Source organism: Alligator sinensis, unplaced genomic scaffold (genome assembly GCF_000455745.1).
Source record: "Alligator sinensis unplaced genomic scaffold, ASM45574v1 scaffold1092_1, whole genome shotgun sequence".
Taxonomy (NCBI): domain Eukaryota; kingdom Metazoa; phylum Chordata; order Crocodylia; family Alligatoridae; genus Alligator; species Alligator sinensis.
Window position 1 is genome coordinate 735989 of NW_005842252.1, and position 25153 is coordinate 761141.

The following is a 25153-nucleotide window of genomic DNA, read 5'->3' on the forward strand; positions in this document are numbered from 1 at the left end:
TTTAAGAAATGGAAACCAGAAGAAGGAACAAATAGCTTTTTCCCTTATTTCAGAGGCAAATTTTCATTAGCATTTCTGTCCATGAATGAGTATGCATCCCCTGCCTCCCCTTGCTCAACATATCCTGTGGGTTGTTGTGTTTTTTTCCTTTTGTTTTTTTTTAATCTGGCACCACTCTGAAACAAAATGATACAGCAAATTATTCACTATGAATCATTCCCCCTCCCCTCCCCCCACCCCAAGTGAAATAAATATGGAAAAGTAAATATCTCCATTTTGCTGGAGAAACATATGCCTCTGTGCCCCTCTAACGCGCACACAGCTAATTTGGGTTAAAAATAGTATGTTGCATCAGCTAATTACAGTGTGTGGGTTAGGGGTGCTGCTTCTTGAGTATCATCTCAACAAGCAAGGTACTCGGATAGCTCCCATTAACCTTTAATACCCTAAATCCTTTCATACATCCTGATGAGTTCTCCCACAGTCTGTGGACTGTTCCCATATGTTACCTTTCATTTGGCATGTGAATTATATTATGACTTGGATTATCATTTTAAGGCCAGTCAGAGTTCATGAACCCTCATGCCAGTATCATAGCTAGTAGTGGAGCTCATCAAAAGAACAAGTTTCCTTTGTTGCCTAAACTGTTCCACTACCTACATCAGAGAACATACAAACTAGGATTGGTGCTGGCAGGAGGGGTCTGTAACAGAATCCAAATAGAGCTAATAGGCTTTAAATGTCATCTGTTATCTCCTGAAACCTGAATCATAGAGTGTAAATTTATCTCTCTTCCTTCCACCAGTCCTTTACACTGACACTTGGCTTTTTCTTTAGTCTTTTTTGGGGCTATCTTAGGTAATCTCTAAACTTTAGTTTGCAGTGTGCTTGCAGAGATGATGTATCTGGTAATTATGATATATGCAGTCATTCATTGCATGGTCCATTTTTAAATGGTGTTCTAAACTCTAACAAAATAATTAAATTCAGACACTAATGTTATAAATACTGAGCAAGTCACTGGTCCGTACAGTGTAAGGAGTTTTTCTTCCGTTATTTAGGAATCTATTTCTGCTGTCTACCTCTTCGGAAAAAACTGAGAGAGATGCATGAAGCTTTTTCTCTTCCTTATTGGCACGGTGTTTCTTTCTTATTCAAGAGTTCTCAGATCCAGCCAGAGTTGAACCACCACGTGGGTGTTGCGCACATGGCTGCACTGTTTACAAACATTGTCCCAGAGTTCTCCAGGGCTGTTACGTAAGGGTTGGGAGAGTGCCGTATTTCAGGAGTCAGCTGTGTTAGCCAAGATTCCGAAAGTCCATATTTTTGGACAGGTTTACGATTACTGATAGGCACCATTGCAAGTTTTAGGATTGACCAGTCAGCATATTCTATGAATAAATTCAGATTAAATCTCCTTTGTTTTACATTTAAGTGATATTCAGCACTGAGATTTAGAGTGAGGTCATCTGTGGAGAGCCAAAAATAGAAACTTTATTGCTTGACAAACTAGTGCTGGATAGCGCCAGCTAGACTTGTGTATGATAGTAAGGAAGGTTCTTTTCCGCTTGCCACAAAGCTGACCAGGAACTCTGATAATATTTAACATTGGGCAATATCTCAAAAAACATGCTAAAACCAGTGGACTTTTTTCCCCCATTTATTTCCACTAGGAACCTGGGGGAAACTTTCCATTTGAATTCAAGTGACCAGTGTCACCAGAACAGGTTGGAGTCACTAATATTTAAAGTCACGGTGCCATTATTGCCACGAGAGGATTGCCATCATTTTTTTGTTTGTTTTAGTTGGCCCTTGGAATACAGCACACAAGGTATGAACAGCTGTGTGTTGCCGTATTAAATTGCCCCTGATAGTCTAGGCAGAAAAGACAAAGTAAATTTATTCTCAGCTAAAATTGTATTGACTTTTGCAGCTCTCCTTAGAAGTTCACAGTTCAAGGACACATTCATCTACTGTACTTTGCGCTAAGATAACAAGATATAATTACTGAAGAAGAAAACAAAAAAGATTGTGTTCTTCAAAAGACTTAACATTTTTGTACTTTTTTCCCCTTGTTTTGATTTGGGGTGTGATATATTTATCTTTCTTCCTTTAGTCCCCCTCCCGCTCTGGCTTAAGTGGCTTAATAAGTGCAAACTCAGCAGGGATTGGTAACAGTTTAACTCTTTGTCCTATTCTCATCTCTCACAGCAAAGGTCAAAAGCAATGAGATTCACAGCTGCACTTGAAACAGAATAAATATAGACTGATAGGGACACCACTTACTATATTCTCTCCCCTCCATTCCTGCATTACTTACTAAAACAGATAAACCACGTGGTCAGGTCCAGAAGAAACTTTCCATGAAGCTTTTAGTAGCTGTAATTGCTAACTTTGCATTAAGAGGAAATGAAAGACTTGTGACTTCTGTTTGTGCTGGCCATATCTAGCTTCTTGCAACTTCTACTGATAAACAGAAATAATTGTAGGAGCCACTTCCTCAAATGCCTGAAACTGTGGTCTTAATTTCAGTAGTGTAAAGCCAGCAAAATACTACAGATGTGATGTCCATATTATCTGCTTTTAAGGTCAACTCGGAAACTGGCAGTGAGCCCTTTCAAAACCAGGTTGGATTTTTTTTTTTGTTTGTTTTGTTTTTTTTAAGTCCTAGTAGGTCCCCAACAGTACAAATTTCAACAACTTTTTTTTGGAGCACAAATAAATTATTTAAAGAAACATTGCTAGATATTTTATTATTTTCATTTGTTTATGAGAAGTGTCTTGACACACATACATATAATAAATGTATACAATACATGTGAACAAGCAAAAGATTTGCTTTGTCTTTCAAATACCCTGTCGCTCTGCTTTGCACGGCTGCACCGGAGTATGCAAAAGAGAGAGTAAGTTGGCTTAGTTTCATTAATGTTGGCACCAGGGTTTACCTCTCAAGTCAGAGTTCCAGGTCATTCTGATGTCTTGCCACGTGGTCGCGTGCACATGGTTGCAATGTTTACAAACATAATCCCAGAATGCCAGTGGGAAGTTATGAAATAGCCAGCGAGTACCGTACCGTATGAGCTCTGATGACCTGGATTGTGAATGTTCGTAGAGAATAATGAGCCACTTGTATGAAACGCAAACTTGGAGAATACGTCAGACAGTAGAGCAGATAATTTTGTTACTAACTTGTTTTGAAATATTATTGCCATCAGAAGAGAATTTTCCATCGTTGACTTAAAATAGCAGCTATTAACTAGCAAGAGTGAGTGTTTTAACAACTCACTGAGATAAAAGTGATGATGTTCTTCAGCAGTGTAACTGTGGTTCTTCGGTGAGCTGACTCAGAAAATATGTTTTTAAAGGCTCAAAGGAATACAAAGCTATGACTACAGTTTCATTGGGTAAGATAAATTAATACTATGTGATCTGGTAAATCCAGTGTCATGGTTCCTTTTTCATTCCTTTATTAGAATACTTTCTTAGACAGTAATGAATGTTTTAACATCAGTTTGTCTACCAAAATTATTTTAAAAACATGAAATGCCTTAGTGTTCTGAAAATATACAGTGAGACCTGCAAAATATGAATACTAGTCAGGGAGTGTCAATTGTCTTTGCCGGAAGCCTTAGAAAAGTATTGCATTGTTGACTGGCATCACAAGCAAATCAGAAATTAGATGCAATCTCCCAAATGCCCATATTCTGTTTCAGATAAATATCATAAATATTTGGTTGTGTTTAATATAATGTCTAGAATGTTTAATATGCCCAGATGCTGACATTTATTCAATATTGGTTTAATTTTTTTAAAATCATACTAATATGGTAATCTTGCTAGCAATTAATAATTCATCATAACATTGAATTTTTTTACACAGATTCAATTGTTGGGTTTGAGGGCTTAGTGAAAGCATATCGCATAGGGACTGAGAAAATTCTGCACATTGAAAAAATAAACTTAATGGTTACTGGTTACTTCCTTGAAAAAACTGCTAAATTAATGGCCATTACCTTTTAAATAAATCCCTTCCTGTTTTTGATTGGGAAATCAAACTTCTTTATCTTTTCTAGTTAGTTGTAATAATAGATCTAGTACAGAATCAGTCTCAGCTACCCAGCCCCCTTTTTACATTGCTGTTTCAGTATGTGACTTTTAGGGTAGGGTTTTCCTTGTTTGTTTTTAATTTTTTTAGTCCACCAGGAATAAGATGCAACTGTCATCTAGAATGGCATGAACTGGGTGATTTATTTAAGGGTTGATTAGCAATAAATAATTTAATAAGTGGACATTAATGTGAAAATGAATTAGTACACATCTACCAAAGAATTATAATACTTCACTAAACAAAGACTCTATTTATATTATGGGCTAAATATTCCCATATGTCAGTGACTTCTCTATAGTCACCTGAACCTTGCATTGTCTTTTAACCTTGGAGCTTAAAAAAGGACTTAGAAGTCACAATTCTCATAAGATACAGTGCAAGATTTCCATTGCCACCCTTGCTGTATACCTCTCTGCTACTGGAAGAACTGTCAGTAAGCATGAGGGGAGTTAATTTTCTGCATCGTTCCCATCCATATTTGTTTCTTGCCATCTTTGCTAATCTCTGTGCCAGCCATTATGACTTTTTATGTTGATATTTGCTTGCTTAGATCTATTCATTAATTCATTTCTTAGAGCCACCTAATAGCTGTAACCACAGCAGAACATGAAGTGCTTTGTCACCAAGGGCCTCACCTAACACTCTCTAGTCTTCCAAAGTAGCTAATTTTTAATCTTGTATTCAACATACAAGGGTTAATACATTGACTGGTTACTCATACCTTTTCACTGATGATGTTTGTAAACATTCCTCAAATTGAAAGTGTTCACTAAACTGGAAATGGCAGACCAAGAAATACAAGTAGCCTTCTTAAAGGCAGTATAATTGAAAATGGATACCTCCTTTCTTTTTATTCAAAGATCTTTTTATGGGCACTTCATAACATTGTTGCAAGTGGATCAAATCACAGTGCACTTCATTGGGAATCACTGCAGTGATAGGCAAACATGGTGAGAGCTCTGAAACATCTCTAAAATGCACATAGCTTTTCTCACTGGGCATGTTCTTGTGAAAAGGACTAATCGACCCTTTCTACAGAAAAGATTAACTTTTCTAAAATGTTCTGAAGTTTAAAGACTTGCTTGACTTGTAGGAAATCTGCGTGTGTGTGCATGTGCACATCGGCATATGTGGACTGGCAAACTTATTTGTAAGGTCTGCATAGGCACAGGTAAAGTAAAAGCTATGTAGAGTGTAAATTGCAGAACACAACCTTAACCTTTTTTTTAAAAACAGATTTTAGGAAAATTTTCCATTGACATTTTTTCTCCTAGAAATTTATTGTGAAAAAACTTATTGCAGTTGCCCCATGAAGAAAGTATAATCAAAGAGCTGTTACTGTGGGTAACAATTAGCTACTTTATTGAATGCATAGGAGGTGAGGTGGGAAGTAAGGGGAACAGTAATAAGAGATTAGTATTGCATGTTCAAAAGCAAATACTGCTATTGTGTCAGTTTAGATGAATATCTCAAAATAAATACAGACTCTGTCCAAGAGTTTCTCATCTAGATAGAAAGGTAAAGGAAATCCTGTTTAACAAGTTCAGCAAAGCCACACCTAAAATCCAATTATGTTCTCTGATACTTTGGCACAATTCCCATTGACGAGTTTCACTCCAGCATCTGAGAGAAGATTTGGGGCCCAGCTCTAATTTCTGTTACGCTCAGAAAACATGCACAATCAAAGTTGCAAAAGAATGTGATATGGAGAAACAGCTACCATGTCAGTGAGTCATATCCAGAAAGATATGGGCATATTCTCTTTGGAGTGTCGGAGCGTAAAATGCCACTGACCAAAGGGAAATCAACCACTTGCCAAAAAAAAAATCCTGCAGGAAGATGAAGACCATGCAAGAAAGTATGCTATTTACTTTATGGAGCTTCCACTAAATTCTCCCTTTGAGTTTGATGCTCCACAAAAGGAAGATCCTCTGTTGGTCTCCTGGAGAAGCCCTTCCTGCTCATATTGTCATCTGTCCTCTGTCATCTCTGCCTGTTTCCTTAGCAGAATTTGGCTTTGTACATGCCTTCAACTACTTCTCTCAGTGTACAGACCCAAGGAGAAAAATATAGAATAAGCCTAATTGAAAGCCTGCTAAAATATGTGGAAAAGGTCTTAGGGAATTTAGAAGGCTTTAAAATTGTACTAGACAACATTTATTTTCTTCATTAATTTTTCATGCTAGTTTCATAGAGAAGGATACCCTGATCCTGCCAAATCCTACAAGAACGCATATAAAAGTATACAGAGCCACTTAGTTTGAATCTTCCCTACATATATTTACATTACAGTTGGCCATGGGAAAATGGAGTTCAAAATTACATTTTTTTTTTTTTAAATTTAAACAAACTTCAAGACCTGTGACTCAAGCAGCCACAGATTTGATTAGTTCATGCAGGGAAAATGCTGATGTTTGGTGCTCCAAACTTTGACAAGTGATAATGCAGAAGAAGCTGTGAGTATTGAGTGAGGTGGCAATATCTGCTTATGAGACACAACATTTGAAGTAAGCTCTTCTGAAGTTTTTTGTTTTAAAGCTTAAAGTGACCATGCTGAGTTCTGAATTAATTATAAACTGCTCTGTCTGACTGTAAAGTAGATTGACTTTCTTGGAGCAAGGATCATGTACTTAGGGCTGTATGTAGCTGAGCATACTTGGTACTTCATCCATAATACAAAAACACTTCACAAGGAAAAAGCATAGACAATATTAAAGACAGATTAATGAAGGCATCTGTTAAATGTCTGAGCACAGTGAAAAAAACATAACCCCTCCTCAAAAAGCAGACATGAGACTGAAATAACTGGAATTTAGAATACAATGCAGAATTGGATATCAATCCATTGAACTGTCTTTGAATTGTTGACGTCTGCTAATGGAATTAGAACATCCTAAGTGTCACAAAATATGTATACCTAGAGGAGATTTACCTTCAACTCAAATGGCAGGTGCCTATCCTTCTGAAATAGGAGGATCTGAATTCTGTCCCTCATATTGCCCTGCATTCCAAGTGATAATCAGGAAGTCTGAAAAGGCGGTATACATCAGCACCTTAGATACTGTACTTGGATTTTGGGTTGCACAATCTCTTTCTCTTGCTCTCAAAAACAAACAAACCACCCAAACACAACAAAACAGAAGTAAATTATAATGTATGCCATCTCTGTAAGAGTACATTTACTATGCTAGAGCTACATATGGTAGGTCAGGAACCAGCACTTACTCATTCCCATAATGCAAAATGGAGGGGAAAAAGGCATCTGATGAAATTAAAAGGCAACACATTTCAAATGTTAAAAAGAAATATATACAAACTAGTGTAATTAATCCAAGAATCTAGCTGCCACAGAATATTGCTAATGCAAGTCACCAAATAAGATTTTTCTTTTAATCTAGTAGACAGATTATGTAAATAAGAACAGCATCTGTAGTTAGTCTCATTTGGATAAAATTTACAGTAGCCTTCAGTTCTTATGCTCTGGGTTATAATCTGGTCACTGGATGCTTTCTTTCTGATTACTGTAGTACTCTGTTTGTCGCACACATTACTCAAGCTTTATCCCTTACTCTGAAGCATCCCTCAACTGCCTGGTGGTTGACCAGAATGTAAATGGACAGTTGTTATTTTTCAGAATGAATTAACTTTTATAACTAGTTTTGTCTCACCACTGAAAAGCTCTTCACTTCAGTGTGCAGGAGGCTACTGCTTTCAATGCATTGTAGAGAAAACCAATTATTGAATTGAATAACTGAATTCAATTTTTTCAGCTGAATAAATGGGTGACCACCTCACCCTCAAAACTCTTTTCATTTGGTTTGGGAGTGCCTAAAAATTATATTTGAGCATTGGAGACAGGGATATGGTCATCTAAACACCTATTTCTAAATGAGTAGAACAAACTAACATTGCCTAACATTTAAAGCTAACAGATAGCTATTCATTCAAGGGAAAGGGAAAAAAGCTCTCTCCTGTAGCCCTTTGTTTCTAGTTTTAATATTTAATGAACATGTGATATTGTTTTAAAGCTAGTCCTGATGGTCTTGTGAAGTTAATATTTAAAGCAGATGGCTGCAGTGCTTTAATAAGATGGTTACTATAGAAACACAGCACTGTGAAAGCAATAGTTTCTGCAATGCATGGTTTCCTCACCAAACAATTTAAATGCTCTTGATCTACACTTACTGAGCACACACAGAGGACAGAACCAGAAGGGAACAGAAAGGTAGTATGACCAAATCGAATGTTTATTTAAACTGGGACCCACTTAAACTGAACTGGCCGGTTAGCATTTTTGTGGTTCATTGAGGAGCAGCTTGAAATGACAGCAAATCTGAAGGGATGATGTGGAGTGGGGGGGAGGGTTTGTTTTTTGGGGTGCTTTGCTGTCATTGTTCCAGTCACTTTCTTATTAAGATCGTCTTAAGCTGTCCATGCTTAGTCTGGATTTTTTTCAAACAGAGCCCACAACAGAACTTAAGCAAAGATATTACAGCACCCATTAACTTTTAGCATGCATGTTTGTATCAGTACAGAATGTATACATGATGTTTGCATTTGTATATAGCTTTCAAACTGTAATGCCAAATATTTTTGTTTTTGGTATGCCTGCATATCTAAGAACCTTGCGTATCACCAGAGACTGCAGTTAGTGTATTCAGAGTTTTTGCAGCCCGTTGTGTACAGGGAAGCACAGACTGTACTCTCTCTTCAAGATTTTGGTGTTGGTATTCCTACTTCTCTTTAATCTAGAAAAAAGTAATGTTAGAAATCGGCTATGTTTGTGAAGAAATATACTAGTACACCAATAATGGTGCTTTCTCCCATTTTTGGTAATATTTTATGAAGACTGGTTTGACTTCTGTGTGGAAAACAAAAAAAACTAGCTGGGTTGTGTAAGTGTTCCTTTAAATTACAAAACTGAAGAGGGATACAGAGTAGCTTCTTCTCAGTTTATTAATGATAGAAACAAAGTACTTTGGTGGGGAGGATGCTTCTCTCGTGCACAGCTACACAGAAAAGGTATGACTGCATCTGGATGTTAGCATCCAACTGCTCTGGCTCTTTAGTGAATTGAAAAGTAAGTGTCTGCCGCCTCACTAAAGTTGTAGCATGGGAATTAAGGTTTGTAGGGTTGCTGAAATGGTGAAGAAAGGAGAAACAGAAGTTGGGAGTCCATTGGAACTATTATAAATTATTCTAGTTTCAAGATTCCTCTAAAACTACATCCATCTGACTTATAAAGTTCAAGCAGCGACAATTATAAGAAATAGACATCCTTTCTTAAAATCTGGACATGTTTCTGAAACTTGCAACTGTAACAGTAAGTAATAAATCCTGACCTGGACTCAACCAGACTAGTGACCAGATTAGCAAACTTTTTGTTCCACCTCTTGTGAGGGTTGAACCAGTTGCCCCCTTCCATCTTTCCTTTGTATGTTCCACTTCCCACCATATAAGAGTTCAGTGTCTTTTTAGAAAGTTGGGCAGGCTTATTTATTAATTTAATAAATTATTAATTTAACAGGAAACTGAGTGATTTCTGACTGACTTTAAATTAAGTCTTGTTTCATGAGTTACTATTCCTGTATCACAATATTTGATTAATTTATAACCTAAACTTTAAGAGGAAAAACATAACCCCAATTCTGTCTCTCAGATGACTCCAAATGCCGCCTTTTTTCCTTTGTAATCATTGTATTCCACAAAATGTCTTTTTGGCTACACTTAGAAAGCAATTAAAAGCAAGAATATATGGTAATTTTTATATATGCAGTTCTGAAAGTGCTTGATTCTACTGCCTAGTTGCACTGAATTTCAGACCTTAACTTGTAATTTGTTTTATATTCCTCATCAGTGCAGTAAGAATCCTTGTACGATACAGTAGGCAATGTATTGTATAACTTTTCCAGATGAAGTTTAAAAAATGCTGTATAAAATAATGTTATTCCTATTCTCATTTTATATTCTATACCTCTGTAAAACTACCAATTATCTGGTTTGCTTTTCTTTAATTTATTTATCCTATAGCCATACAGCTGATATTATGGAATCATCACTGAAACAAACTTCAAATCCTTATCCTGCTGATTTGCAGCAGGCAGTTGTCCAGTATAACATGCACATTCTCTGAACTAGTCAGCTTGCCATGAGACTGGGATCACTGCAAAAAAAGGTAACACTGGGTCTCTATTTTCATAACAGGAATATTTTTATCCATGACTGATAGGATGAAGGAACTTTTCCCAGCTGTGCTCCCCATAGATGGGGAGGCTATTTTAGATAATTACATGTCAACTCTCAAGAAAGAAAGTTTCAAAAAGGGCAAAGCTTAACAGAAGAAATCTGTTCCTAGTATCCCAACATGTGTAGCAAGAAATGGTGAGGTCTCTGGTATAAGGCACTGCATTGTATTAGAAGCTCTATCCCTGAACCTCTTTGTGACCTTGGGCAGGTTGCTTGATCTCACCGTGCTTTTTTTTCTGTCCTTTGCCTGTCTTGTCTGCTTAGAATTGTAGTTCCTCCCTTGAAGGAGTTCTCTCATTTCCTGCATTAATTAGCAGCCCGCTTGTGAGCCTGTATGCATGCTACTGATCAGCTAGTCTCACAAATAGTTCCATTGACTGCAGTCAGGTCACGTGTGCTTATAACTGTCCAGTGCAATCACAGGCTTTCTTTGGGAGAAACACTGGCTTCTCAGATAGCAGTGCCAGAGAATCAAAACATCATTATACATTTTTACAATTTCTGATACATTGAGGCCCTATTTCAGCTGGTGCCTATAGGTACTACTGTAATACACATAAGAGATAGTAGTTCTGTTAATATTTGTATTACAGGTAGTATCTAGGGGCCTTAAACAGGATCAGGCATTATGCAATTTAGTAAAAAAGACAGTCCCTGCTCCAGTAAATTTAAAACACTGATTTTGTGGGAAGAGACAGCAGGTAGACAAAACAACAAGATGACAAGAGAATGAGGGAGCAAGAAGCAAGGTTGTCATGGTAAGAAGTCCTCACACATTGCCACCTTCTTTTTATATTACAGATTGCTGTTTATGTTACTGTGAATGGTAGAGTGACCATACAGTGATTATAACTGGCAAATGCTGACTTTTAGATGATAGTGCATTGCTGTCTGAGATGCCAAAATTCCTCCCAAAAGGCTACAGTATTAATGCCTCACAGTGAGGCAGTTATGACATGTGTTCCCATTGTACCCAGTGGAACTATTTGTGGGATTATGTGATCACCAGTGTGAGTAAGGGGCTTAAAACCAGGTTTATAGATACTATGGGAAATAACTGTGGTATTTCCAGTACCTTTGTGGGTGAAATGGAAAATAGCTGCACAACAGACTGATGGTAGCTGTTGGGAAATGTTGCTGTTTAAATGGCAACCACCCTAACTCAAGAACCCGGTGGAACAAGTGCTCTTTGCCTTCAGTATTTCCTGGCAATTCTGACAAACCTTATATGAAGACTTCTCCAAACAGATCCCCTGAAAGCTAAGGAATTTATGAATGGCTTTAATGAGGCCAAGTTGTAGATGGAAATGCTTCCATTTGAGAGATCCCCTTAGCACACCTCATTGAAATAAAGCAGGAAGAGTAACCCCTCTCTCTCCTCTTTTTTAAGGATGCCAGTGAATACTGCATAAGGTGCCATGGTGGGAGTGTGTGTGTGCACGCATGCATGCTTACAGAATTTTTAGGATAACATTTTACTAGACTAGAAGGTAGCATCTAGAATTATTGATGGATATAGTAAAATAGAAGAAGCAACTGCTGTTAGGAAGTACCAGATATATCCAACATGGATTCAGTACAAGTAGAATTAACATAATACAAAAAATAGTTCTCAGCATACCAGTCAATGTGAGTATGGCTAGTGGATTAACCACAAAACTGCCATGATACTGTTACTGGTATTCTGTAACAGTAAGTGATATAACACCAGAGTTGGCAGCAGTCGACAGCCCATGGGCTGGATCTGGCCCATGAAGAGACTGGATTCAGCCTGTGGCAGTTCAGGGAATCAGCAGCATGCTCAGACCAGAGCAGTAGGGCATGTGTCTCCAGGGTCCTACTCCTTGCCTTTTTTCTGTATGTCCTCTGCAGCAAGTGCTGATAGGTGGGGTATGCAGAGATATGTGGCCTGCAGCAGGGGTTGTGCAGCAACAGCAGCCCATGACAGCAAAAAGTTACAAACCCCTGGTATAAATCCAATATAGTTTTTGATACAGATTAATGCAGGATAAAATATTCATCTTTGCTTGGAAGCCTAGCACAAACCTTATCCACTGGTGGAGTCCAGTTAACTGGTGTGTAATATTGTTTCAGTTCTTTATGGACTATGATTCAGCCTTTTTGCACAGTTTCTGTGTGGAAGTAAACCATATTCTTAAAATAGATTTTGGAATAGGGAGTAGTCTCATTGAAATTACATAAAAGCACATTAAAAGCTAATTGGACTACTTACAAGAGCATGGCAGGCAGGCTCTAGCCTTGTCTGTAGGGTTGGAGAAACTGACTACCATGTCTGCAAATATGAACTGTCATATTGTATGCAATACTTGATATGTTTGCTAAAATTGTTAGCTACTTGGTGTGCTATTTGCACAATCTTGCAAATACAGAAAAATATTTTTTGTGAGGGGAATGGGGTCACAGAAGTTACAAAGTTCCTTATTCCAGGATAGAAACAAAGACTTGAAGGGAGAGCTGAGAATTCATGGCATCATAGGAAGACCATGTAGCTGTACCTTGATTCATCCTAGACACATTTGAGGAATGTATCTTCTGTGAGCAATGCTCGAAATTATAGCTTGACACACTCGCACACTCTCTCTTTCTTTCTCATATGTGATATATTTTTTTAAATTTTATAACATCAGACATAACCACATGAAAGACTTAAAAAATAATCCTGAAGACTCAGAGAGAAAAAAAGCTGGAGCATTTAGAGCTTGAACCTAAACCCACTGAAGTAAATGGAAAAACTCCTTGGATGAAGAATCAGTTCAGCAGACCTATGCCTCACTTTAAGCATATGAACAGTCCTGATGATTTTAGTTACACTACTCACATTTTTAAAGTTAGGCACATGTTTAAGTGCCAGACTGAACTGAGGCTTTATAAGGAAAGTCAGCCTGCCAGCCATGTTACTGTATGGATGAGCTTCCGAGGCTATGTATTTTGGCAGATGGACTGATTTTGATCCTTTTTTTAATGCTCCCCTTATTTTGCTCCTGTTTTGTTTTAGCAGTGTGAGCTACTGTACAATACATTTTGCAATAATATTAGCATTTATCTGACAGAGCTGAAAGCCTAGCTGTTTCCGTTTAACTTTTGTGAGCCAAACTTTAAAAGCGTCTCTATCTCCTCCCCTTCCCAAATCCCTTCAGGGAACAAGCAATATGAACAAGAATACTTGCAGTTCTCCTAAGAATACAAATCTTGTCCTGAATGGAAAGTTGGCTCGTGCATGTCAATTACTTGTTATAAAGAATAAAATGTTCACCTATGTTTAACCTTCAGAAGGAATTAAAATATATATAATAATCACTTGCTATGCACCTTTAAGTAAAGAGGGAACTAGCAGAATTAACCTTTTTAAGGAAAATTAGAGAAACTTGCCTGAATAGGGTTATAGGAAAGGGAGAGGAAGCTTTCTTTTTGCTGAAGATAAATTTGCTGCTGTCATGTGCAGCATGTGGGGGAGGGACTTGTTCCATTGCTGTGTTTAATTTTCCTCTTCACTCATTGATTGTAGTAATGGAACACCTCCAGTCCTGACTTAGCCTCCAATAGAAGTTGCAGTAGTTAACTACCTCTTGAAGTGATGCCCTGCCATCATAACCCCTCTGCTCTTTTTTAAATTGGATTTTAGAACACTCAGTAAATTATTGTACAACATTTTGAAAGGAAAAAATGGAAGGGAAAGGTAAAAACTTAATTATAGGCTTTAATGTGCAGATGCACAACTATTCAGAGGTGTATGGAAAATAAAAACCTGTTGCTGACAGCCTACGACCATTTTGTGCTCATGTGATGTCCTATTAATTCTGACTAACTCTGGAATCCGTGAAATCAGAATCATGCTCAACATCTTTACACATTGTACAATGCACCTTTATAAATGTGGTGAAACCCTAAATGTCAACTACAGTCTACCCATTGTGGTAGAGTACAGACTAAAATGAATCTAGGTTACCCTCATGTAGCTGGGCATTTTTAGAGCATGCTTGATAGAAATGTGTTTTTTCAGGATATCCCTCATTTACATGTATAAAATAGGAGTGTATATTAGAAATGGGAATCCCTTCGACCCATGATTTATGTACAAATAGACAGCCAATATGCATGTTTGTTTCCGCTGCGGCATAGGTACTGACCAAATGATACCTTTCTCCATAGGAGTGATTAATTCAGTCTCACATTCACTCATTCATGACCATCATCTCAGTAAAAACGGACAAGGGTGTCAGACCACAAAACTGTATGCGGTTGTAGTGTGTGTGTGTGTGTGGTGTTGGGAACAAAGCTGGTATCCCCAATTGTGTTTCTCTTAAGATTTTAAAGCACTTTATCTAGTAATCCAAGTAGACCAACTATGGAAGGATATAGGAATTGTGATAAGCCCTTCCTGATTTGTATATGGTGTGGAAGGTGTTAAAATAAGGGCATTTCCTTCCTCAGGAAATGGGTGCTTATACTAGAAAGTTATTTTTAGTCACAGTATGCTCTAAGAGTTGATAAAAGCAACTTCTGACCTGCCTGCTGATAACAAGTTACCTCATTTGCAGTTCCAATGCTGACGTGCGCTCCCCACTGTCCTTGCTTGAACCTGCCAGGCACAATCTTTTACTGTTCTCATGGTGTTGTCTGAAGAATTAAACAGCAGCAAGGATGTTTTTATGTATCGTAACCTATTAAAAAAACAAACAACCAAACAACTGAGCACCCAGTGCTTTGTCACTAACAAAGGCAGAAGGGGACAGATCTTAACATATAATTGCTTAACTTGGAGTAAAATCGTAGACAGCCATGGAGTTGCTCCACACTGCTTGGTGATGTAAGAAGAGATCAGATTCTGGTGCGATTATTCAGCAACAGTGGGCTAGATTTCAACTGAGGTAAAGCAGTATAGCTCTGTGAAAATCAGTTGAGGTCTTTATTCATACCAGCTGAAGATCTCTACCAGTGTTACCCATTTCCCACCAAAATTACAAGAAATTTTGGGCTAACGCAAACAAGATATCTACTGCAAGCAATCTCTGTCTTCTTAGAAAGCTAGCTATAAGCAGCACATGACTATCAATTAGCACTGGGTTGGGTGTTTTTCCCTCCTCCCCTCAATTATTTTAATCACTGCCAGGACAGCTCTTCATCCATCTGGATGGTCAGACAAATAGCTCTCTTTAGATGCAGTACAATTGCTTCTCTCTGAGTTAGTTAGCATTATGTAGGCACCATATAAAATTGATTGGTTGGATTTTTCTGTCAAGAATTTATGCATCATCTCTGCCGTGCTCAGCATCTGTTGGCGGTAGGCCCAAATCTGTAATCCTGAGTCAACTCTTGTCAAGGTTTGTCACTCAGCTGACAGTGCAGTGACCTTATGCAGTGGCACAGATTCAGTTCCATTGGGGTAGGAGGGGTTTGCATTTGCTTATTTTGAATGGGGAAGTCACATCACTATCATAAACAGGCTAGGTGTGTAAATGCTCCATACCTCAGCCTATTTGGCTAGGAAATTTTTTGTCCTTTATTACAGGCATTTGTATCACTGCTGTCGTCATAGCATCTGGTCATACTATACTAAGTTTATAATGAATAATCATGTGTAGGAAGTCAATACCTCACAATTTTCTTAAGTGTAACAGCCTTAAAGGGTGGAGATGAGAAGTCCGTTACTTTTTTTTATATAGTTTCCTTTCTTGACAGTAAACTTGGTTTCACCTTCTGCTTGCTCTGCTCGTTTCCCACAGGCTGCAAAGCACTGCTGCTTTATTTCAAAACTTGCCTACAGAGGCTTTTGCCTCTGCTGTATCCATAACCTCTTTCTTTCAAATCTAACCTTCCTAGTTTCGCATTCTCATTCATCCATTCTTGCTCCCTTTCAGATCCCTTCTTTTGATCTTTCTTCTTTTTCCACGGCCAAAGAAGGCCTTGCATCTGATTTCTCTAATCTAATTAAACTGTGCATTTATATCTGAAATTGTCCAAGTCCCTCCCTGCTTAATTCTTTACAGTCTGCTTGCTCCTTAGCACAGCACACATTTTGTGCTACAAGTATCTGTTCAGTTGTTTCCCATTGCATCTTTCCAACTTTTCAGTTCCTATTGCCAAACTCTGCAACCACCCACAATGTTCCCCCTCCCCCAGAAGCTAAATTTAAAAATTATGATGGGACTTGCTCTCACATACTCTGAGCTTCATTTCCCCTGTGGCTCTGGCCACCTCAAGTCTCATTTTATAGCTTTTTAAATGTTTCCCTGGGATGCTACCTTATCAGTCAGAAAATTCTTACTAAAACAGTTCTGTGCAAATGAAACCACGTCCACCCAGAATGTATTTCTAAAATGTACCAACCACTCCATGTCTGCATTATTCCTTTCAGTACTGCTGCTGTTACAGAACCAAATAATTTTCATAAAACATTAAAGATGGTAAGTTTCTCTCCTTACATCTGAACAACTCAATGCGTTATTTCAGACTCTGCACAAAACAGCTTCCTTGTCTCCAATTTTTTTGACTTGTCATAAGTAACAAAGGATAAGACCTTCCTGGTTTAAAAAGGCTGACTTATTTTGATGCGTCTTTCCCCACTCCGTCCTCCCGCCTCCCCTTTCCCCACTCTCACCTCACAGACTCACCACCACCACTGGACCCAAAAACTAGGGCCTTACTTTGCAGTGCTATCATTATAGCATTTACAGAAATGGTGGTGAAGTTATACTGCAGAAAATTTTCCCCAAAGGAGGTCCTGACAGCTTTAATCCCCCTCTGTCTCTCAAAGTCAAGGGGTCTTGGGAAGAAAGTACCTATTAGATTTGCATTTAGTTCTAATCTTCTCTGTACTACTCTTTTCTTCCACTCCCTTAACCCTTCCCCCATACATAGTGTTCTCTGGTCTCCTCCTCTCTCACTTGAGATGATGTCTCTAAATTTGTTTTCTATTCTTGGCATGTGCAATATCTTCTTTACCATTTTAATTCCAGTACTGTATTCTAATGCTTCATCATTCATAGCATTACCACTGACACATGCTTATTTTAACTGGAAAACTGGTTTTAAGATAATGTTCAATAAATCAGCCACCAGGTCATTATCAGTTTTATGTTTTAACTCACCTGGCATTTCTGAAAACAGCAGGTGAAAAATCACATACAATGTAGTTAGCTCCTGTGCATCCAGTGTTCATAAGGATTTCTGGCACTCAGATTGCTTGTGCAATTTGTTAGATTGCATTGGCTTTTGAGAGAGAGATTGTGTCTCTTGGTTCAGTGATTCAGAAGCTAAGATATTCTCCAAGCCATCCTTAATGCAATAAAATTGTAGCAGCTCTTAAGCAACGAACACAGTGTACTGGTTTATTGATCCTTCAGGTCTCTAAATGGACCTCGATATAAACGCATCGTGTTGGTTCCATTCTGTTAAGAAGCTATTTTTTATAATAACCTACTAATTGCAGAATTACCTGGACAAGGGAATAGAGTTGCCACCTAGAAAGAGCCTGACGAAGTATTTGCTCAGAGGGAACTACAAGAATAACTGGGAAATTGAGGAAGTCTCAAAATACATATCTGTAGAACGTACACCACCGTAAAAGACAATAGAATTTCCTCTTGGATAAATCATAGCGATTTAAAACTGCTAAACTAAAAACATCAGTCATTCATGACAATCCAGGAAAATATTTTGGCCTTAAACATACAATATTGTACATTAATAAAACTGTTCACACTCCTATAGCACCACCATGTATACCAAAAAAAATTCTGCATTTTACACAGTTTTAAATAAATAAAACACACAACTTAAATGCCATTCTTCCCCACCCTGGAACAGAAATGGAGTCAACTCTTGTTTGGAAATGAGTTCTTTGACCCATGGGAAAAGACCAGTGCTTAAAGTTACTTTCCCTTATTTGGACATGGAAGGAAGGATCATCACACACAGACGAAACAGCCTACTAACTGCAACACTTGGCCTGTCTTACAGGTGTTCTAAATTAGTCTATTTTTGGTTAGCCTGTAAGATATCATATTGCCACTCAAGATGGTAGTGCTGCTGTCCTTTCCATTTGACTTAGTGTTTTGACCAGAAAGTCAGTGTTCCTGATGGTGTTACCAAGTAGTTGCAGGATCTCATGAAGATAAATAGGGGCTTCACCAGCAAGAGTGGGTCATATCAAAATCTAAAGATGGGGAAATGCCAAAAAAAAAAAAAGGGGGGATACAGAGGTACATATAAAATGTACAACAATATTCAGACATTTGTGTTGGTATATGCCTGATTTACATGTGCAGCGGCTATCATTGTGTACCTTTTTTTTTTTTTTTAGTTTCTGCTTAAAACCCATTGACTTTAATGGGAGTTAGACATCTAATCTCTTTAGGAATTTATATAAATCCCACTAAATGCTTGCTTGCATTTAAACACCTTTGCAAAGCTGGCCCTAAGTTTCTAGCTCAAATATTCACCGTTGCAGTAGGCTTATCATGGGTATCATTCTTGAGTGTTAGAAAAGAAAAATTTGTGTTGAGCCCAGGGGTAAGCTATGACACAATGCTACTTTCCTATTGCAGCTACAAGTCCAGCCCTGAAACTGAAGTAATGGCTGTTACCCCCCTCAGTGGCCTGTATGTAGGGGTTCTTGCATGTGTGCAACCAGTGGTCCCTTCTTTGGCTTATTGTTTGGTGAGTTGCTTGGATGAGAAGCTACTTGGCGTGAGAGTCTGCAGAAGCCTCCCCTAGTGAAGTAAATCTTGTCCTCTCTCACTTTGCAGATTGAGCATATTTATCATCTTGCACACTGTGAGTTATCCTTATTAAACACTTTCTGTTCAGAGGGTACAGAGCAGGCACAAGGTCTGATCACACAACAGTTTTATATCAGTAGTTCCATATTTTACACCAGAGCAAAAAATCAGTTCTGGAGCTCTTACTGCATATGACAAATATGTACACACTCCTGTGTAGAGATATAGAGAAAAGAAAGATATATAAATAAAAAGATTGAAGAACCTTTTTATTGCTCCTATGATCTCAGATTAATGAGGATATTATTTTGGTGCCATATATCTGCAACCATCTCAGTGTTGCTTGCTTCTGTGTTTGGTTTTCCCCATTACACAGTCCGGTTCTTTTTCTTGAATTCAAAGTGTTTCTGCATTCCTTTCATGTTTCTGTGATTGCAACATGATTATCTTTGATGTAATTAAGAAGTCTACCCATTTGGCAGAGCAATGTCCCTTGAGAAGCATCACAGCATGCTTTCCACTCGGCTTGTACAGTGCATTCTGATTCCTAAGCCGTGATTTGAGGGCACAAACTCTCGAGTTGAGCCAAGGAACTCAGAGAATCTACCCAAACGGTACTCAGGCTTGCTTGGCAGCTCTAATATGACTCTCAAAGTCACTTTCTTTTACCACTGAATGAGAAAGCGGACTCATAGTGCAGCAGAACAGTGACCAGCCTTTAAGCTACACCCTTCTCCTTCTGTTAAAGCCTCTGTCTAGTATCTGCCAATCTGCACCACCACCCTCTTGGCTGGCTTCCTGTTTGAGTTTTAAAAGGGCCATTACACCCTTTAAAAGACTGCAGCTGAGATGAACCTAACTACTTCTTTCAGATGAAACGCTCATGTTTCCTTCTTAATCCTTGTTCCTTTTTATTCACAAAATAAACCAAGGGAAGGAAAAAACTCTGTATTCAGCAGTCGTAATTTTCCTGAGGGAGGGAAGAGGGGCTGAAAGAGGTTTTGTTGGGTTTTTTTTTTTCAATATTACATACTGTTTGGGTCATTTTGTGAACATTTGTGCAAGGACAGTCTCTGCTGCCAAAGCAGCATTCTCAATTAACATTTCCCTGTGGGCAGACCTAGGTCAGTCTGGATCTCTGGTTGCCAGGGTTGTTCCCCACCCTTCTTGGTAGAGGAGGGGATATGTACAGTGGGTGTATCCAACGGAGGACAGCAGTGTGCCATTCAATAAACTCTGGCATAGCCTCTTTAGGACTGGAATGGGATTGTGTTTGTAACCTGTAGACCAGCAGCTTGAGAACACTGCGCTGAGCAAGAAGCTTCTTTTAGTGCTGCATTACTGAAGCAGGATGAGAGGTGGACAAATAAGAATAGGAGGAAGAAGGAAGGAGTCAAGCCAGCAGATAATGTAAAGACAACCCAGCACACTTGGCTGTTTTTTGTCAGTGACTGATGCTTCTTTGCAGAACCTGGTGCATCTACTAAGGCCTCCAAGGATTTCTTTCTCCCCCTGCCCTCTCAGACTATTTTTTTGTTTGTTTCTTCTACTAAAAACAATCTAGCTTGTAAGTTTCAAAACCCGGGTTATTTTAATGTTAACAGGTTTCAGCTTTGTGCCCCACCATGCAATGATCTTTTTCATCACTGAAACTCCCAGAGGACCGCAAGGTATGTTTAAGTATGGTAACTATAAAATAAGGCAGAAATTAGGTTCTGCTGGAATGGATCTCTCTATCTTGATCACACATTATGGCAAAGGCTGGCACTAGCACTATTCCTTGTTCCTGGAAATTCTTTAAAAAATAGTCCAGGTAATACTGTGACAGTATTCATTTGCATTTCTCTAACCCCTCTTCTCTGATGATCCAAAACCATTTACAAAGTAAGTAATTATTGCTTTCCAACATCCATGGGGGAGGTGGGTGTTGTACACTGGTGTCCCTGTTGTAGAGATAAATAGATTAATTTGTTGTCTGTACTACATGTATTCCTGGGTATTGACAACAGGAGTTGCATACAGTTTAATTGCTAATTTAGCAAGTTTGAACAAGCTAACTTTGTTCAGCACTGGCTCCAGTTGCCCCTGTTGCAGACACCTGTTTTCAGCAAGTACTTTTCCTGGTGTAGGAAAATAAAGTAGAAACAAACTAATTGTTGTGCTGCCCACAGGAAAAAAAAAGAAATAAATTCGGACTATCCTGGCCACTTTCAAATGCATGTAATATTTGGATATAAATAAATTTAAAAAATTATATAGGGAAGCCAAAATAACTTTGGTGGAACTATAATATCAGCAGAATTGGTCAAGATATAATTTAAGCCCTTATTTCTAAGAAAAATGGAACAACAAAGGACTTGAACAGTTCAGGTAAACGGAAAAAATCTGATCAAATACTGTAAGAACGTAACTTTATCTGAGAAGTTAGGTATATTCTGGAATATAATAATTACTAAAAATAAAATTCTTCCTATAGAAGAAGAAGAGGAGAGAAAGAGATATGATTATGGAAGTAAGGAAGTTTAAAAAACAGGTTGAGCAGAAAATTGGATTATATCATCTTATAAATTAATAAAACTGCAAAGCATGCTTTCAAGTAGAATTTATCTTTTAACTTGAATAAAATTTCTAGATTTTGTGGTGGTTCTTACACCAGTGACTTGCCTATCAAAGCATGTACATTGCATTACCTGCCCCTTTTGCTTCCTTTCTTGCTAATATTTGTAGCTAAAATCTGGATTCAAAGCAACTGAATGTTTCTTTGTTAATGAACATATAACAGGAGCATACAAAACCTGAGAAGTCTTCTTAAAAATGAATATCACATGCTTACAGATACTGTTGTTATCTATACCATCAAATTACCTAAAGATCTGTATTAATTTACTAATCATCAAAGCTTTGGGGAAATGCTAAAAGAATCTGTAGGCTAACAGGAAAGTTGCATGTGGCGTTGCTATTACAAAAACAGCAAAATGCCCTTGATTCCCTGGATTTTATTTTACATATGAATAAGAGAGAAAACAAAACCAGTGAAACAGAAAATGTCTTCCTAAATGACTCATACCCATCAGCAGTTCAGTCTAACCTGTTCTTTAGGGAACCAGTGCAGCAAAGCAGTCCTCTTAGATTAGACAGCTGCTCTCACTCTGATCGTCTCTCCCACATTGACCTTGCATGGGGAATCCCTCCCCTTCTATCCTCAGATAAACTCCCATCATTCCTGGTATTGGAGAAACTGTACCATCTCACAGTCACATTGCGATTGCATCTGTCACGCTTCATTGTGAATCACCTCTGTTTTCATCGGGGAATTTCAAGTCACTGCCTGCCTAGAAACAGAATTTATTCAGTGGAGTAGTGCCTCTTACAGATTACTTAAGTAAACAACAGGAAACTTTCCTGTTTTTACCCCAATACCTCTCTTTATTTTGGTTTGTTTAAACATACCTTTAATTCCATGATGATAAAATGTCATCTTTTTTCCTTCTTTCTCTGAAAACTCAAAAAGATACTCTCAGTGAATGATGATGTGTATTTTTCTAATCATCATTTCATGGATTAAACCTCAAATCTTTGGTTCCTCCCTTCTTGCCCTCTACTGTTCTTAGACTTTATCGGCATCAGTGTCCTTAACTTGAATACTGTGCCCTTTCTTCCGTCCTTGGGCAAATTATCTTCCAAGCCAGTTTGTTCTTTGCCTACCCTTTAAAGAGCAACCTGCCCTGTCCCCTCTTCCCATGCAATACAAAATATTTATCATGACCCCACATAGCATGAAGAAGCAGATTCTCTACTCTTTGAAAAACATTCCCTTTCCCCACCACCCCTCAAAAAATCTCAGAGAGAAACAATGTCAGTTATGCTCAAGATTCCTCATTCACACAGGATTTTTTTTCACCTGATCTAAAGCAATAGAAGTCATCTTTGGAACTTTAGTTGCTTTTATTGCTTTCAAAGCAAGGTGAACCTTTTTTTTTTTTTTTCAGATGCCCCTATTTCTGGGATTTCTGAAATATCCTTTAATGTTTAAACTACAAGCCTGCAAAATGTTTTTTTTTTCTTTTCTATTATAGTACGTTTAAAGCCTTCAAGCACTTTCCAATAGCCAAATTCCATCCTGGGAGTTAAGTTGAACTGGGAGCCTGGTCTCTGTCATCCACAGAGGCAAGCATTTCATATTAAGTAGGCATATCTCCCTTTTACAAATGCCCCTTCATAGCATCTTTTAAACTATAAGAATATATTTTTGTTAGTCTTCCTCTGCATTTTTTTCTAAAACTCCCTTTCTCAGCATCATTTCTCTCTCATTATTCCCCATATGCTTAACTGACAAGTTAAACTGTCTACCCTATTTTTAAGTCATCCAGAGACATAATGGCTCACCTTCTTTCAGCTTTCCTTCTTTCTGCTCTGCATTGTTCATAATGTAACTGTTCCTGAGTGCAAACGGGTTTTTTTTCCTTCTTTTTATTTCTGTGCATCTCCCTAGCCAGGTTGGGACTTTCCAGCAAAACAGCTCCTTATTCGTATGTACAAATTTAAGTGAAAATATATATTTTTTTGCCCTTATGGTGTTTAAATTCTTCAGCTAAGTGTCTTGAAATTCAGTTTGCAACAAAGATGCCATACAAAAAAATAAAGCCACATGTGTGCTACAAGTACATACCCTATGAATGTTTTCTGAAAGGGCATTACATTTATCTTCCTCCTCATCTTTTCTTTGGAGAGACTTTGGACCTTTCCACTGACTTAACTGGTGTTTGATTCAGGCCCTTCGATCTTAAATTGGGTAAGTGCATATGATGCAATAAGGTGGCAGTAATTCCCAATGGGATTTTGAACATGTAGTCAGAAGTTCTGTGTTGGGGTAGAGTGACTAGCTTGACTACCACATATATTTTAAATTTCTAAGGTTCTTTTAAGTAAAAGAAAATACGAAGTCTCTAATATGTCAAATCTTGGTATTATTATTTTCTATTGAAATTTAATTATAACGTAATGAAATGAATAATGAAAGACAGAACCATCTGAAAGGGTCCAAAGGCCAGCATTTACCAGTCGGGTTTTGTTTATTTTTCTGAATTAGAAAGGAAAAACAAGAGTACATCAGATCTAAATAGTGTCTAAAATGTAACATTGAAGCCAAACAACACCTAATATTTTTTGCACAAGAATATCCTTCCAAAGTAGTCAAATGAAAATGGTCAATGAAAGGAAAAGACTTGAATGTTTCAAATTTCACTGACAACTGAAGGGATGCCACCAACCAAAACAAAACCTCCATACCCCTGCCTGAGTGGTTTTCCTGCTATTGTAACAAGTGACATGTAAGACTAAGTCCCTGGGTGAAATCCTGGCTCTGTTCCAATCAGCGGGAGTCTTTGCTGTCAAGTTCAGCGGGGGCCAGGACTTCATTATTTTTCTTTTCATTTTTGGTTCATTCATTTGGCAGTACTCTGTATATTTTCAGTTTCCCTGTTTTGTACATGATTTTCATACTGCTCATAGACACTAACACAAGAAAGGAAAAAAATCCAATCATAAAACTGCAGATCAGTAGAGAGCCACATGGACAAAACCTGAAGCTATTTTAAATGCGCTTTGAGAAATCTAATAGATCATAAATTGACAGGCTTAATTTAAGATTTACCTGAATAGGAGTTTCCATTCCTTTTACCAGGCCTATTGTAATTTTGTTTCATTTTTGCAATCCTAGACATTAATAGCCACAGTTGAGGCATTTTCTTTCATTTTGCCCCTGGAAAAATATGCAGGTCTACATGGGGCCCTAAGAATGCACATGTGTGCATATGTATGCTGTTAGTTGTGTAGTGAGTTGTACATCTGTCTATTTGCAATACTAGCACAAGCTGCTACTTGCATGTTTGAATTCAGATCTTATGCATATAAATGTCGGCACATGCACAGTCTGTGCACTCTAACCTTTGAGTTATCTGACTGAAAATTTAAGTAGGGAATAATAATTTGTAACCAAGGAATAGAGGAGGTGATATGGTTCCCTGCATTATAGTTTTGTGATCTAGGATCTGTCTGA

General features: G+C 38.0%; 1 protein-coding gene across 2 annotated transcripts in view; it reads left to right on the top strand.

The window, feature by feature from the left end:
• The first annotated feature begins 10180 nt into the window (after positions 1-10180).
• Positions 10181-25153, top strand: part of TET2 (tet methylcytosine dioxygenase 2) — a 67351-nt gene continuing 52378 nt past the window's right edge. For both annotated transcript variants that reach the window (XM_025208777.1, XM_025208778.1), the window contains exon 1: positions 10181-10283. In XM_025208777.1, the coding sequence (XP_025064562.1) occupies positions 10257-10283 (27 nt within the window). In that variant the 5' untranslated portion in view covers positions 10181-10256. The remainder of the gene's footprint in view (positions 10284-25153) is intronic.